Genomic DNA, 18,762 nt, shown 5'->3' on the forward strand with positions numbered 1-18,762 from the left:
TACATGCATGCTAAGATACAGACCGACAGATGGTCAACCGTATAACAGATTTGATTCAAAATTTGATAAAAATCTATATTGGATATGCCAAACCTGTGTACAAAATTTTATTTATTTAGGGTGTTGCATTTTGTAGCTACCCAGTTCACTTGTAATCGAACAGCTAAATCGACAGACTTTCTGAGAATGGATTTTGTTTAAAATTGAATAGAAATCTACCAACTAGTCTTAAGTCCATATACCAAATTTCATCTGCCCAGTTAAAAGCATTTTTTAGTTATTGTGTTCACAGAGAGAAGGGATATAATGCCAAAAATATGTTTTTAATATTCAGAGATATCTGATACGTGAAGATTCATGAAAATTTCGAGTTCGAATTTTTTAGCGATTGCAAAAAACATTTCTACATTTTCGCATACAAGAAAGTAAAAATTATCGTAGTATATGTCAAATTCGTTGTTAATGCAAGGATTTCTTTCAATTTTAATCTCAATACAAACAAAACAAATGGGTATAGTCTTCCAAATACTCTCTCGCATACTCACTGATAAAGGTGATATTCCAAAGAACGGATTACATGGCGCTGGCATATCAAATATTAGCGTAACAAATTTGGTGCTAATTTAGCGTTTTGTTGAATCTATCATGTAATTCTTGACGATATTTTTGGCGATTAATCCTTAGTATGTAGTTAATAACATTCGAAAATCGAATTTGAGTTACAGGCGCGTTTTCTCCAACCGATTAGAATAAAATTCGGACATAGAGCTACACTTGCCGTCGCAAAATCCTACACCAAATTTGATATATTTATGTCTTAGCGTTTTTGAATGATCGTGTTTACATGTTTCTAAAAGTACAAACCGACAGACAATCCACCCCTTCTTGGATTTGGTTCAAAATTTAATAAGTATGTACACTATAGATGCGAAATCCGTGCACCGAAATTTATTCATCTAATTCTATTCGTTTTGTAGCTATCATATTTACTTATACTCCGACATCGGGTAGAGATTTCCTCTGAAAGGATTTTGCTCAAAATTTAATAGAAATCTATAAATTTGGTGTAATGTAATGTAGACCAACTTTCCTCTGTCTAGTTCAAAAATTTTTTTAAAATTATCTTTGTCACAGACAACCAGACAGACGGATATTTTCCAAAAATGTTGTATAAAATAAAACATCATAATCTATCTATACTTATAATAAAGCTCAATGTGTGTGTGTGTGTGTGTGTGTGTTGGCGCTCTACAGGCCAGGTCATTTGACATACAGCTATCAAATTTGGTACATGTATACCTTAGAGGTCGGGAATGTGCACCTGGGGTCCCTTTTTTTGAAATTTTAATTAGAATTTTAATTATTAATTAAAAACTAACTTTCCCGCCAAAAAAATCTTCCATTTTCCTCACCGCCAACTTTTCCGCCAAAAAAATCTTCCATTTTCGCCACCGCCAAACGAGTAAGGCTTCCGTGTTTTTTTTCTCCCAACAGTAATGAGGCTAGGGTTAGTATTTTTCGGCGGATTATTTCAAACGATTCTGTTTATTTTCTTAATGTTTGATGCATTTAAAATTAAACATTGTTAATTAATCGATCCTTCAGATTCATTCTGAAGTACTTTTGAATTAGTATAAAACAGAATAAAGGAAATTAAAAATTTCTAATCCGCATAGCGTTACCCCAACTGGCGTAGAAAAAATAATCACGTATTTGCGTTACGTAACTGGCGTTGAAAATTCACGCATGCGCTTTGTGTTCTGAATTCCGCATTGTGTTGACGAATTATTATCAACTGATGCGGACTGGATTTAAATTTTTTTTAGGTTCGTTGCATGTTTTTGTAATTAAAATGTATTTATGTTAGTTATATATTTTTTGTATATGCTTATAGTTTTAAGTGCATCGTTTTTTAAGTAGTTTTTTAAAACCTGTTTTAAACCGTCTATTTTAAACGATTCGTTTCATTTTCTTAGTTTGATGCATTTAAAAGTAAACATTGTTAATGAATCGATCTGCTCATGATGAATCTAAGAAAATTTTGTTGACAAATTCTTGAGATAATACGTAAATTGAAAAAGATATTCTTTAGTGCCCATAAAGTTTAAACGCTGAGTGACTCTATTTTCATTAATCAGATTATAAAAAAATTCTTTGTTTCAGTAAAAAATATTATTATATTAATTGCAGATTAATTCTTTCCACTTTAATTTAAAACATAAATTCTACGGGTGCTAACAGAAAATTAGAGGGATACATATTACGTTATGACTGAAGGCCTTTATAATATTATGAGTGAATTATATGACTATCAAAATTTGAAGTTTTAAAATATTTTGATGAAGAAGCTATTAAAGTAGGAATTGCATAAAATATTTAAATATAAAAATTTTAGCGAACATTAAGATTGGCGAACCGATTGGTCGACAAATTCTTGAGATATTACATAAATTAAGAAAGATATTTTTTAGTTCCCATAAGGTTTAAATGCTCAGTGACTCTGTTTTCGTTAATCATGTTATTAAAAAAATTAACATTTATTGACGAACACGAACACACTGATATTCACCGTTACTCTGATTAGATGTTATAAAATCTGAATAGATAAACATAAACGTGTAAACAGCTGTGCGCCGGTTTCTATGGCAACACAGCTGGAAAAGGAAAAGAAGTTTCCGAAGAAAATTCACGCATGCGCATTGTTCTGATTGTTGTCATGGCAACCACTTTCAACAGATGATTTAAATTATTTTTAGGTTAGTTACATGCTTTTGTAAGTAAATTGTATTTATGTTAGTTATATATTTTTTGTATATGCTTATAGTTTTAAGTACATCGTTTTTTAAGTAGTTTTTTTTAAACCTGTTTTAGACCGATTATTTTAAACGATTCGTTTCATTTTCTTAGTTTGATGCATTTAAAAGTAAACATTGTTAATGAATCGATCTGTTCATGATGAATCTGAGAAAATTTTGTTGACAAATTCTTGAGATATTACATAAATTAAGAAAGATATTCTTTAGTGCCCATAAAGTTTAAACGCTCAGTGACTCTATTATCAGTAATCATATTATTTAAAAAAATGCTTTGTTTCAGTAAAAAATATTATTATATTAATTGCAGATGAATCATTTACACTTTAATTTAAAGCATAAATTCTACGAGGGGTAACAGAAAATTAGAGAGATACATATCACGTTATGACTGAAGGCCTTTATAATATTATGAGTGAATTATATGACTATCAAAATTTGAAGTTTTAAAATATTTTGCTGAAGAATCTATTAAAGTTGGAATTGCATAAAATATTTAATTATTAAAATTTTAACGAACATTAAGATTGGCGAACCGGCTGGTCGCCAAAGGCGGCTAGTACTTATATAAAGCTCAATGTGTGTGTGTGCGTGTGTTGGCGCTCTACAGGCCAGACCGTTCGACCTACAGCTACCAAATTTGGCACATGCATACCTTGGAGGTCGGGAATGTGCACCTGGGGTCCCTTTTTCTGAATTTTTTAATTAGAATTTAAATTATTAATTAAAAACTAACTTTCCCGCCAAAAAAATCTTCATTTCCCCAAATCAGTAAGGCTTCAGTTTTTTGTCCCACGCAAAAGAGGATAGGCTTCAGAAATTTTCGGCAGATTATTTCAAAGGATTCTGTTTATTTTCTTAATGTTTGATGCATTTAAAATTAAACATTGTTAATTTATCGATCTTTCAGATTCATTCTGAAGTACTTTTGAATTAAAATTAAAAAAAATAAAGGAAATTAAAAATTTCTAATCTGCATAGCGTTACCCCAACTGGAGTAGAAAATTCACGAGTCTGCGTTACCATAATTGGCGTTGAAAATTCACACATGCGCATTGTGCTCTGATTGTTGACAACTATTTTCAACGGATACAGACTTGGTTTTGAAGGTTTAATATGTTTTCGACAGGTTATTTCAAGCGATTCTGTTTATTTTTTTAGGTTTGATGCATTTAAAACTAAACATTGTTAATGAATCGATCTGTTCATGATGAATGCGAGAAAATTTTGTCGAAAACTTCTTGAGATATTATATAAATTAAAAAAATATATTCTTTAGTGCCCATAATGTTTAAATACTCAGCGACTCTGTTTTCAGTACTCATATTTAAAAAAAAAAATGATTTGTTTCAGTAAAAAAAATATTGTATTTATTGCAGTTTAATTATTTCCACTTTAATTTAAAGCATAAATTCTACGGGAGCTAACAGAAAATTAGATACATATTACGTTATAGCTGAAGGCCTTTATAATATTATGAGTAAATTATATGACTATTAAAATTTGAAGTTTTAAAATATTTTAATGAAGAAGCAATTAAAATGGGAGTTCCATAAAATATTTAATTATTAAAATTTTAACGTGCATTAAGATTGGCGAACCGGCTGGTCGCCAAAGGCGGTTAGTTAGTGAAATAATTGTCACATCTTATAATATATTTTGAAAGAATTATTTCTCCATAAAGTGACAAAAACACTAAGAACATCTACCAAAAACATCGTGACATAACTTAAATCCATTTGCAGGAAAAATCACACTTAGATAATTCAATAAACTAGCTTCACATTTTCAGAGAATCTAATATCCTAACATTATCCTAAAGCACCTTCTTTCTACATTTGCTATCCTGCAGTAAAATATCAGACTGCAGCTATATATAGTGCAATAAGTATGACAAAACTACATAATCAATAATCTAATCGTCAACTGTATTTTGCCAAGAATAATGAAATCTATTTATAGTATTATACCAGTATTAATCTAATACATTAAAGATGAAGTATAGAATTAGCAATTCATAAAGCGTCATTCATATCCATTATGGTTAATAAGAAAATAATGTTGAAAGATTAGTTTTGCAGACAATTCTAATTGCTTTCATATGGAATTCAATTTCCTATTTTAAAATATTGTCATTATTATCTATTTCTGAATGGAATCCATTGATGCCACAAATTTAAAAATAAATTTCCAGCAGAACAGAATGGAATTGAAACATGTTTACATGATATATGTCACACGCGCATTTATTATTAAAATTTGTAATTCAAAGAACAGCATATAGAAATAAAAAAGATGTGAACAAATTAAGAATAAGAAATATGTCATTTGGTTTATAAATATTTCATTCGATTCTTTTTTTTTTCAGAAGAAATAAAAATATCGTCTGATTAATAATTCCATTTTCACCAAACACCAAAAAAATTCCTATGCCACACAGAATGATAAAAAAAGATAATTTTAAAACACCCAATGGCGAAAAATCAAATGAAATCTCGAATATGAATGATTTCACAGTTCGTTTGCTTTTTCACCGAACCCGCTATAAAATAACAGATAAAAAAGAGGCAATCATTAAGGAATTGAAACAAATGCATAAAAAATGAAATAAACTTTTAAGAAATCGATTTCTCATTTATTTGATTCATTGTCTATTTTATCTAATTCAGAATATATACTATGTTTTAAGAGAAAAATGATCTATATATTTGATTAATTGTAAATAGTTACGGTTATATATGATAAATTTATCCCTCCCATTAAGCGAGTATCCATGGTACAGGACACTATCTTCTACTTTCATAGTGTCATTTATAAACTAAATATGACATTTTTTTTAATATTTTTAAAGACATCAGAAGAATAATGAAATAAATAGGGGAAGGGGGACTTTCAGAAAACCACAACAAAGACAAAAAAAAAAAAAAAAAAAAAAAAAAAAAAACTCGGGAAATTCAAAGAGACCAACCAACAAGAGGTGTTGTGAAATCCTTAAAGATCAAGTAATATTATTTTATAAGTAAGCAAACTTGATGATAAATATAATTTTGTTAGACAGCAAAAAAAAAAAAAAAAGGTAGTCCGCAAATGACCGAATAACAATAAAAACCATCACGAAAATGTCTTAAATGCTTTTTGTACAAACTTGATCTTTTTTTTCCTTTATTTATTTCTAACTCTTTTATCAGTGGCAAAAGCTTTTTTTTATTAACATTTGAGAATTATTCGCAAAGCGTATAATCGAGGATTTACTGTATTTATATTCATATTATATTTATTATTTACTGTATTTATAATGTTATAAAAATGTATTCAATTTTGAAAAATAGGATATTACTTCTGCTGATACACCCATTTATTTTGTACAGATAAGTGTATTAGGCTTAAATTTAATTATTGCATTAATGATTACAGATTGTATGAAATGATGAACAAAATAGAAGTAAGTAGCCAATTCTGCAACAAAGAGTCACATTCTAAACAAGAATTCTAAAGTTGCAACTGTTTCCACAAAACATTCCAAAAATATTCTAATGCTGCATTTTTCCAAATGAATCAATCCTATTAAGTAATCTTTTGAGTAAAGATATGGAGTCATTTAATTTTTACAGAGCATGATACATGCACATAGGTACAATTTTAGATATTGAACTTCCGAGCCACAAGACAGTGATTCATTCCCAATTGCGCAACTGAATTGAATTAATACTGCTGTGTTTATCTCACAACAGAACAATCAATCTAATTTCACCATCAAATTTTTGGATTAAATGAATGTATATAAAAAATTTTTTCTCAGAATATAAAATGCAATGAGCGCTGATAAAGAAAGTAAGGCAGTGAATCCGAGGCTAATAAAAGATATTATTACAAAATATTAACAATTTTTAATAAAACAAGACGCAAAGTGAATAAAGAATGGTAATGACACCAGCCTTTTACCTGAAAAGAATAGTGCTATTTTTATTATCATCATGAGAAAAATAAAACATTTTGAATAAGAACTTACATTTATCACTTCAAATTTTTCAGGAGGTAACCTGCAAAGGAAATAAAATATTAATTAGTGAACAAAATAGACTATTTTTTAAGCTTTGGTAATAAGGCAAAAAAAAAAAAAATGTGATATAAAAATAACGGTTAAACTAAAGTTTCCAGCGGATTCATTATATTGTGATAAAACAGTATGAAAACATGAAAACTTAATTCAATTTAACTAATGTCGATTTTCATTGTCATGGATTTTATAGAAAAGTTATAGTTCTGAGCACAGAATTGAAATTGAATAAATAAAATGAAAAGAAATTTTTAATTCGAGGAAATGCAAAAAAAATGATAGTAAATAATCAATAAAACGTGTTTTGTTGAGCGTCAAAAACACAAAAGAATGCTAAAGCAAAACCTCATAAAAATATAAGCAGGAAAGGAAAAATATTGTGAACACCTAAAAAAATGAGCCAATGTTTTTGACGCTTAGTTGTTAATAATTTTATTATTTCTTTTCAAATCATAATGGTATTGACTGTGATATATCTTTCTATTTTGCAACAAAATTAAATCAAATTAATCCAAAATTACTATCTGGATGATAAAAGAGGGAATTCGTGTTCCGGTATAATATGATCTTAATTATGCATATGTACTTATGAAAAGATGCAATAAACATGTTTATATTCTCAAATAAATTACAGGGGTAAAGGAATATAAATAAGACTGCCGTATTCATATATTAACAAACACATTTCCATTTTTTATTTACAATGCACCACTTGACACAATTCATATTCATAAATAGATTAGGGTATACAAATAAGAGAATTGAAGACTGTAGTACATAATCCCAATTCGATCATTAACAATAATCATTTGAAAGATGATCGCAAACATTTATATAAATTTTAAGAATTTTTCAGTTTAAAATTTCTCTAAATATATCTGAATGAAAAAAAGAAAATTTTATTTACTTATTGATGATTGCAGAACTTTATAAAAAAGACGTTGAAATATTAGACTAAAACATTATTTCATAAACAGTTTACCTTATATACACATGCTTCCAAATCTTTCCCTAAATAAAAGAGCATATGATTATATAAAAACAAAACATTCTGAAGCTTACAAAAATACCATTTTTGAACACACCTAATTAAAAATTTCTTCCCAGACATGAAAATTTAAATTCGTGTTTGCGTAAAACATTACATCCTCAGAATACGATGATAATTTTTCCTTTTCAAACAACTAAAGAATACATTCAGCAGACAATAACTGAATATTTCCTACAGAAAACGCAGCAATTAAAAGAACAGAAAAACCCGAATTTACGTCACCAAGGAATGTCTGGTTTGGAGCTTCAAAAAAAGTTTTTTCATTATCGCGTCAGAAAAATGAAAACTTTTCTTCTAAAAATTACAGCCAAAAGAGAAAGTATGCGAAGAGGCTGGTAATAATGAAAGGTGGTACACAATTTGCTGAGTTTATCTTAGCATCTGTCGACGACAGTTGAGCGCGTGTTGTGATATTAATGTATTAAAAAAAAGTTTGTATATGAAATGTTCTGTTTTTGTTTCCTCAAAGCAGATGTTCTAGGATGTATTAATTTATAAATGCAGTTTTGATATGTGGGAGTAATTAAAATTTTTCCTTTAGATTCATTTTCTAAAAGATTTTCTAATTATAAAACTAATTTTTACGAAGACACACAATTTTAAGTTAACTTTAAAGACAAATTTCGAAAAGATGGAACTTACTTGGATTGAACAAAATAATGCAGAAATTACTTAAAAGTATTTCTCAAAATGAAAAATGAAAGACACAAATTTAATCGGAAAAACTGCACTAATACTTTTATTTCCGTCGTCGTCTGCAATGCTATTGGTTACTTTTAACAATATATATTCTTCCGAAATTTTTATGTGCCTTTGTTCGTATTCTTGTTCGTCATGGGTTTAACAATATTTAAAAAATCTTTTCTTCGTTCATTTTTATTTGTATTTACTTGTTCATTTAATATATAGTAAAATGAAAGTTTCTTATTAGAGCTACTGCTATTAATAGAAATATAGACATAATTTGCTGGTGTCCGTGATCTTTTTGAAATTTGAGATCAGCAATTTTTCTGTGTATACTTTAAATTTCATACTATAAATATGAAAATAAATCATAAATATTTTTTTTTAATTTTCTTTTACAAACACCAATTATAACAACAACAAAAATTCGATTTGATACCACAAATAATAAAATACAAAATTTAAAACTTTGACAAGTTAAAAAAATATTTGGTATTTTATATTTGTTCTTGTAAATATATTTGATATATTGTTCATTGTTCAGGATTTATTGCCTTTTATGCTAATTTTCATATCAATCTGCATAAGGAAATAAATCGTCTGCAATGCCAATGGATACTTTTAACGATATGTTTGTTCTTGCAAACATATTTTATAATTGTTCTTGCATAGATCGCAAATTTTTTGTTAATTTATTATTTATTATTTTGGTTACTTTCAGAAAAAAGAAACACAAGAATAGCTGGAAATAAATACTGTAGCAACTTTTGACAATTATCATTTGCTGAAAAGGAATTTTGCAGTAAATTGGGGTAACTTAAATATTAATAATAATGAAACAAGAATTCAGTTTTCTGTTAATGTTAATTGAGGATTTTCTGATAAAATCGTTTGGCTTGAAAACAGAATTAAAAGTTCGTTTTTAATCCGTCTTTCTGAAAAAAAAAGCTGTAAAACTCTGGGCGGTCATTTTTTTTTTTATGATCATGTATCATAGAGTTTTCGATCAAAATCAAACACATATGTAAATAGAAAAAAAACTGATTTATAAATATTAAATGTATATGTATGTGTATGTGCACGGACAAACATATTAATGATCTAAAATAAAGTGAAATTATTTCTAACCTGTAAACACTTTTATCATAAAATACTTTTATTCTAAGAGGTTGAGAAATACTTCTTTTACGAACTATGTGATGTGGTTCCAGATGGACGTGTTGGACCTGAAAGAAGAAAGAATTGGTTAACTACACTTTAAAAAGAAATGAAATAGCTGAAATAAACAATTAATGGAACCATTTATTAGCGAATGCATTAAAAGAATTAAAAACCTCATGATTTATTTAAACAATAAATTATGACAATGCGCGTATGGTTATAAAAACTTGTACACTATCAAGAATAAACACAATTTTGTGGCCTTCAAATTTCAACTTCTGAAACTAAAAGAAATCCATAACTTTCAGAAATTTAAAGAAGATATGTACACTTTATAATAACTTTATTTCTCCTCTTAGTGATTTATCCAAAGCTTCTCAAATTTTCTTTCACATACGCTTCATCTTTTGAACTAAAAGAGCTTCCTTTTAGTTCAAAACTTGTCATTTTGAAGCCAATTTATCAGTTAGTGACGATTTCTTGTGGATTCTATTTCCTAAAGGTTCTTTGGTAAGTCAACCGACTCTTAACCCGCCACGAATGCACACGGATTTAAACCATAAGTCTGAATGACCGGACCGCCGCAACAGCAATACTGGCGGGAACTGTGGTTGACTCCTAAAGGTCATCACCGGCCACGGTACAACCCTCCCTGAAGGAAGTACGTCCCGTCATCGATGGGAGGAGTCAGATCCCCCACCTATTTGTGTACCTTCCAGGGTGGTGAGATCCAACCACCTTGCCGGAAGCATCTCATCCTCATTTCGAGGTGCCCCCCCCGGGGGTATAAGGTTCTTTGGTAAAGTTTCTTTGAAGGTTCTATTAGTTTAACGTTTGTCCTTCTTTAAATAGAGACTAAGAAAGAAAATTAATTGCCGGTCCTTTCTCGCGATGACCAGTTCGTACCACCATTGTGACAACCCTCCATCCCTCATAGATTATCAGCTGCGCTTTGCAAGTGGTACAACGACTGTTTTTGCTGCGTGGCAACCGATGATTCCAATCACAAGAACCAGATAGTAGATTTTTATAGAAAATAATTACTATAGAAAATAAGCGAAGCAGCCTTTAAGAAGACACAGAAGGTAAAGTAGGACGTATACTTCTTGATTTCTTGGCAAAATCAAGATTTGATAAAATCAGCGGTAATGGCATCCCCAAAGCTTCCTTCCATGTTCTCTAATAAAAGTCTTATACTGCACCCCGTACAACATTGCGGACCTTAGATAAGTCAGAGAATGCCTTGCATGTCATTGGCAAACAATAATTACGGAATATAGACCTTTGGCGCGAATCTGGCATTTTTATTGAATCTATCGAGCAAATATGTATTTTGGATGCCTTTTTCTCCAGACCGATAATAATCAAAATTTGACATGTAACTACAGTTGTAGTTACACGATCACATACCGAATTTTACTGATTTAAAGTCATTGCGTGTACTTGTTAAAGTACAGATAAACAGATGGTAAATCCTTTGACACATTTGATTCAAAATTTGGTAAGAGTCTTCATTTTAGATGCTAAAATTATTAAATTTTATTTATCTAGGTCTTTATGTTTTAAGTAATCGAATTCATTTGTATTTAAACAGTAGGACAGACAGACTTCACCTGAATGGATTTCTTTCAAAATTTGATAAATACCTACAAAATTTGGTCTTAGTCTATATACTAAGTTTCAAACCGCTAGTTCAAAGCCTTTTGAGTTACCATGTTCACAGACAGACAGACACACTTCCAAAAATGTGTTCGTATACAGGAAGAAGGGGTTATTGTAATGAGTACAATATATAAAAGGAAACAACACATAAAGAAATAATGAAATGGTAGTCATTTGAGAATCATGGAGGAAATCGTCACAAGCAATGTAGTAAGAGGACATCTAAAAGCAAGTAGCATATTGCAAACAATTTATAAAAGCAAATCTAATTAACTCTTCCTTTAGTTTGCTTATTTCGTCGTTACGCAAACACTTATTAATGCATTTAAATGGACAATAAATGAGTATAATTAAGCGAGTATCCACAGAGTGCAGCAGAAAAACCCGACAATCAATTTTTTTAACATAACTTGATTAAAATAAATAAATTAACAAAATATACCAAATAATAATAAGAGAAGACTTTTACTAATAAATAAATTTATTTGTTTTCAAAGTGACCACCTTTTGCAGTGATGAAGAGGCGCAAACGTTTAGTGAAATTTTCAGAAATCGGCCGCCAGTCTTTTACCTTTAATCTATCTTCTCACCGAAGCCATTGCTTTAGAGAGCCCAAACTTTTATGTCGTTAAGTGAACGCATTAGACTCCAAAATGACCATACACTGAAACCATGGGATTGAGATTCGGCAAATATTGTGCCTACTCACCAGATGATATCCCGTATAGAAAATGCGCCTCTCATCACTCTTGTGCATTTTTAGCCTTGTTAGCTGCGGAGTCTTGTTGAAACCCCCACTTTGCATGGCCGAAGTGCGTTTTGGCCCACGGAAACACAACAGCTTCTAAAATGTCCCGCTGGTAAACTTTTTTGATTTATTTTAACTCCCTCATCTACAAAAACCAGAGGTGTTTTGCCGCTTGAGCAAATTCCACCCCAGACCATGGCCGACTTCGAATTTTTGAGATACTCAACAATTGCTGAAGTGCTTAGAGCGTCTACAGACTAGATTCTTTAGTTCTAGGAGTTATGAGCTTTTGGACGGCTTCTTAGTAGAGAAAAGGAATTTCTCTCAGCGCTGACTTGCGGTGCGCTTCATAAGTTTTCGGCGTCTTTGAAGTCGCATGCGTTTGCCTTCTTTAGTGAGAAGTTGAAATTTTTGGAACTTGTAAGGCTTCAGTCCAAGCTCTGTTTTTGCCATTCGTTGCACTGACCGGTCCTTTATTCCCAATACACGGGCGATCTTTCTCATGGAAACCCTCGAATTCCATTGAATTGGCTTTTTGATAACGTGTTCACCATGCGTTTTCGTTCACTTGCTGAACTTTAACAATATTTGTCAAGCTCTTTGAAACGATAGACGGCATCAAACACTGTTTACCGAGGCACATTAAGCAAATGAACGACTTCATACTGTTTATGCATACAAGCTACGTTTTTCTTGCTTAAACAACTCTAAAATAAGAGATCTTTTGCTTGACATTATAAAAAAACTTGTATGCATAATGTCACTTCAATTATAAAAATTGTAAAAACTAATATGCATCTGTCACTTCAATTATAATTATAAAATATGTTATAATTGAAGTGACAGACAAAAAGAAAAGAACAAAATTTAAAAAGAAAGTAATTAACTTATATTCTATGATGAAATAATTTTGTGTGAGGGTTTATTTTTTTCCACATCCTGTATAATTAAACGAGAACATTGCTCTGTCTTGAGTTATCAAAGAACACCAGTGAGATTTTCAAATATTTTTTTTATTTCGAACAAACACACATGGACGAGACTCACAAATGCCAACCCAGACGCGTAAATTATAGCAACAAAATATGCATAGACAACTAATCCAAGCGAAACATACAAGGGAAGGATACATACATCATGAGGGATCACACCACCTCGCTCAAAGTCCATAGTCATAACTGTCTAGACTTTCCTTCGAGCCAGACGGCCAATTACAACGCACAGCTCTAAAGACGCGACCTAAACCTTGAACAATGTATATATAGCCTAATCAACTGCGGATCATAATTGATATTCATGACTGGCCCGAATTTGATCTTCATGTTTGATCCAAGATTATTATCATGAGTCAGACTCTCAAAGTACGGCTAGAGGTTAAACACCCCTACTTGTTAGGTGTAGAAATAGGAAGAGAAAGGTACCAATTCATTTGTTTTCTCATTATCAAGTCAAAAATTCTAGGTCCATCTCCAAAAAAGCAGTTGTGCGGTTTCAAGGTGAAATGACAATCTAAATCACATAAAATAATATAAAAAAAAATATTTCATTTTTATTCTCAGTCCAAAACAATAAAAGTTCTTTCCGGTATCGCATCAGCTTCATATAAGATCCCCCCATTCATTCCTTAACACTGAACCTTTAGTCAACAGTAAAATCATTATTCCGACTGACACTGCTCAAGTGGGTCTGTCTTTATCAACAAGATAATAAAGCCAATAAACGCGGGAAGAAGATCACTCTAAATAGCATTTGCAAACTTGTCGAATTTTGAACCAAACATAGCCGAAACGGATAATCCACAAAAGGGAAACGCTGCTTTCCGAAACAGGCCAAAATATCGCACCACGCCCATAACATTACACCCTATTTGGAAATGATTGATGTCTAGGACAGAATGTACGCCCCATTACGAAGGGGCTGGTGGGCAAACACAGGGGCGCAGCTTCACTTCTGGTGGATGAAGACACGCAAGAATCAGGGACGGATCGTGTTCGGTGATGTATGATGATATTGGGCCAATCGCGCAGACCAGGAAGATAAAAAGAAAGAAAAAAGATAAAATCGTTTGATCGTTTGAAAAATGTTGAAAGTTTATTGCTTCCTTTATTTGAAAGACGGTGTTTGAAAATTCTATGGATTGGAATGAATTCGTATGTTTGATATTGAAACTAGAATTACTTAATTTGAGCAAGAAGTGAAAAGCTAAATCTGAACAAAAGGGAGAGTCATCAAAGATAATTTTATATGAATATTTTTATATGAAAATGTATGCACAGAGATGTAAATTTTATCACACTAATCTCCTGTTTTACAATTTTATAAAAGATGTTGATTCGAAACGTTATTTAGAATTTTCATAGTTTTTAATTATTCAGAATCCAATTAAAACATTAGAAATTCAGTAAATCTCAACCCAATTGGCAAATTCTTCTTTTAACATTCATTGTGAAAAGAAGTTAACATTATAATACAGGTAGTAACATAAGTAATAAGGTAATAACAGAAATAATTGTAATATTACTTGCTTATTTTTACGGCCCTCGGGTTTACTTGGCGATTTTCAGATTACGCCAAAATCGTTCAGCTCGATTATACATAAGATGCCAAAATGTCACCACGATCTATTATATACATCAAGATTTCACCAAGATGGTCGTACTCCCGGATTTATTTGGCGATTTTCAGATCTTAATAAGACTGCAAAGCTCTATCATAAAGGGTGATTCAAAACTTATCGTATAAAATTCGTGGGGAGGCAGGGAATACGCCAGGAAATCGATTTCACATAGGGAAGTATCACAATCCCCGATAGATATTTATCTAGATAGATGTCTATCGGGTGTTGTGGAAGTATGCCCACAAACGTCATCTACATGGTCAAAATGAACAAGTGAAGTGAGTAGAAGGAAACTGTACAGTTAAGTGGTAACGAATGTGACTTTTATTCTAACAAGGTAAAGTACAATTTCACAGTAGGTGCTCGAAATTTCGACCACTTACACGAATACGGAATTCACAACGTCATTGCATTGACCGCTGAAAATTTTCAAAAACGCCTGGCATATCATGGACAATACCTATTCGTGCAACAAAGTCCATTTCACTGTCAATGTGGGTCTCGTACACAAGGTCTTCCATGATCCAGTACAAAAAGAAATCCATGGGCAATAAATCAGGTGACCTGGGTGACCAAGCGATTTGTCCACCTCTGCCGATTTACTGAGCACCGGATGTTTGGTTCAGGTAATCATGCGCAACAATTGCGCTATGGTCTGGAGCTCCATCATGTTGATACCACATATCTCAACAGATATGCCAACATTTCTGAAAATGTTCGGTGGTCGATGCAACAACCTCAGAATCCCGTGTTCTTGTAAATGGTCGCAATTTTGAGAACCTACTTTGAAGCAACTAATGGTAACGAATGTACTTTTCCTTGTTAGAATAAACGTCACATTCTTTACCATTTAACTTTACTGTTTTCTTGTGTTTATTTCACTTGTCCATTTTGTCCATACAGGTGAATTTTGCGGACATACTTTAATATGTGAAATCGATTTTCTGAGATATTCCCTACCTCACCACGAAATTTGAATGATGAGATTTGAATCACCCTGTATATAAGATGCTAAGATTTCGCTAAAACAATCTCATTTCGAGTTTTCTCGGCGATTTTCAAAATACGTCGAATTTGTCAAACTTAATTGTAACTAAGATGCCCAGATTTTGCAAAATGGTTATATTCCCGAATTTACTTGGATTTTTTCTATTACATCAAGATCGCAAAATAATGGATTTTCTAGCATTTTTCCAGACTACTTTAAGATCACCAAGGTCCAATACAAATAACATGCAAAGATTTTGTCAAGATGGTTACATTCCTGAATTAGCTCGGCGATTTTCAAATTACGCCAAGATGGCAAGTTCCATTATACATTAGATTGTTGGCGAAGGTTTGCATTTCTTAACGATTTATCGTGGGATCGTGAAAATAAATACTAATACAACAAGTTTATAGAGCACAATTTTAATTCTTACATAGAAAAATGCTCTTTTTAGTCAAAAATGTTTAATAACAAATAAATCATTTTAAAACATAGCAAAAACTTATCAAATAACATGCATCAAGATTTCTTTTTAACATGATCATGTTTATAGGCACGTATACTATCTGTAAATAGAAATATGTGTAATATGACTTAAATAGTTTGAAATCGTTCAAAACGCTCTGCAGGCCCGATCCCAGGACCTAGAGCAACTCCAAACTGCAAAATTTTAACAAAAATGGAAACTAACGTTTCTTTTCAAAAAACGTCGGGATATTATCGCACAATTTCTTTTCTTTACAGTTTTAAAACTCATTGAATAATTTCTATATGATCCAGTTTTATTTCCATATAGTTTTTTTTCCTCTAATTTTAATACATTTTTAAATATATTTAAAAACCCATTTTATAACTGTGTTTATACTATCACGAATTGCAATAAGATTAAGTAAGCGCGTCTTCCCCGTGATCTAGGCGTCCCGGGTACGAATCGCGGTTCGGGCATGGTTGTTCTTCTGTGTTCAATCAGTGCCCACTTGTAAAAAGGGGTTGTACAAGCGAATGTGACGCATGAAGTAGCTAAATCGTACTCTTGGCCCTAGTTGGCGCTATTGAAAAAACAAGAGAGCTCACTCTGCTTAAATCGCTGACAGATAACTGTAACGGGCTTTTAAAGTGCCATAAGTCACAGCACAACAACGTTATTTTAACTCAAAACGCGGGTTTTATTAATTTTTAGAAATAATAAAATAAAGATCATAAAATATTACTCAACAACAGCATACTTTGACACATTTGAAAATGAATAATCCAGCAGCTTTATCTTTATGATTATCTTAGGTTATAGTGGAGCAGTTATAGATAATTTTATTTCCGGTTTCCCTTTCCTTTTTTTTAATAATAAGATTGATAAAAATATAATAAATGAAATAATATGGTAATAAAAATAAAATTACCAGGAAATTAAAAGAATTAAAAATAATATTTAAAAAGTTAAAAATTTGCATAAACAAATCAGTTCCTAGCCATGGGTCCCCTAATAGCACATTTCTCAATTTTTTTTAAAAATTTTTTTTAGAATTTTTTCTTTTTAGAAAAAAAATCTAAGTCTAAAAACAAATAATATAACCAACAGTAAGATTAAAGAATACCAATCCATTTAAGTATATATACTGTATGCGTAACTTCTTTCAAGCCTCTAAACCACCAATAAGAAATTAGTAACCGTAATATTGCATCTTTTCATAATCTTGATGATATACTATATGAGAAAGATGCAATATTATTACCCAATCAATTTTTATATATTAAATATATAAAGTGATTGGTAGTTTACATGTTTTTGAAGTTTGTGCAAAGTCTCAGTGAAATAAAACCAATTTTGAATAGTTTGGGTGTAATACACCTCTGGGAATAGTGGACATTTAATTAATTTAAATACACAAAATAATTTATAAGTATTTATTTTATTAAATTTTAAAGTCGTTTTTTATGTGTTTGTTTCTTATATGTCCCCATCTTTCGATATAGTAGTGACAAGTCATTCTGAAACAAAATTAAATTTAGAATATTTAATATGAAATGCAATTTTAACTAAGCCAGTTCTAACAGTTTTTTAAATTTACAAGATGATTGGTAAAATTCTTTTAAGCCGTCTCGTACAGCCCAGGGAAGTAACGTGTAAAGCAAATCAAATTGTTTTCTAAAATTGCGTTTTCTTCGTGACAATATACTCAAAAGCGAACAATCACTCATAGGAAATACGGGATCTCATTAACTATTAAAGATTCATTTGAAATTTGTCAGGTGTTTATTTTAAGTATAGTAAACATCTTCTTTAAATGTGATTAAAAAAAATGCCGGAAAGATTTAATTTATACTTTGTTATCCAAAGAAAATACTTATCATGAAGTGGACTATTAAAGTGATCAAACAATTTACAAATTGAATATCAGTTATCTAGCAAAAACATAAAAAAGGTAGCAGGTCAAATTTTGAATTTCATTTTGCAATATTCATTATACGAAGAATAATTTTTCAAATAAAATTCTGCATATTTTGTGCAATAAACATAAGTTTTGTTACTTAAATGCATTCTTTATTCCGGGGCTTTTGTTAATTTGGCAATCCTTTAGTTGGATGTCAGCCGCGTTATCGAGAGTACACTTACTGTACTAAAAAAGACAATCGTTATAGCCTTTATCCAAGTATGGGCAGAGTGTCATAATACCACGGTATTGAGGCACTATAAGTATGAGTATTTGCACTAAACGCATAATAGCGATTAATCGTGAAAGATATCATGTTTATTTATTGACTATGTTTGCCAACATCATGCGGTTAAGACTTCACCAATGGCATGCAATCAATACACAAATACCGAAGTATATATTTTTTAAAACTATGATGATTTGTAGAAAACTTCCTTTTACTCCAGTCAATAGTTATAATTGAAATGTTCAAAACCGAAACAGATAAGATTTTAATTTCAACATTAATTTAAACAAGTAATATGTACATAAAAATTTTTTAAGTCAATT

The 18,762-nt window shown here is 30.9% G+C and overlaps 1 protein-coding gene across 1 annotated transcript in view; it reads right to left on the minus strand.

The window, feature by feature from the left end:
- LOC129963050 (leishmanolysin-like peptidase) overlaps positions 1-18,762 on the minus strand; it is a 299,490-nt gene that overhangs the window by 30,911 nt on the left and 249,817 nt on the right. The window contains exons 2-3 of the mRNA XM_056077072.1: positions 9,734-9,831; positions 6,823-6,853 (exon numbers count right to left, since the gene is read on the minus strand). Of these exons, the coding sequence (XP_055933047.1) occupies positions 6,823-6,853; positions 9,734-9,831 (129 nt within the window). The remainder of the gene's footprint in view (positions 1-6,822; positions 6,854-9,733; positions 9,832-18,762) is intronic.

This window comes from Argiope bruennichi, chromosome 3, assembly GCF_947563725.1.
Source record: "Argiope bruennichi chromosome 3, qqArgBrue1.1, whole genome shotgun sequence".
Lineage (NCBI taxonomy): Eukaryota > Metazoa > Arthropoda > Arachnida > Araneae > Araneidae > Argiope > Argiope bruennichi.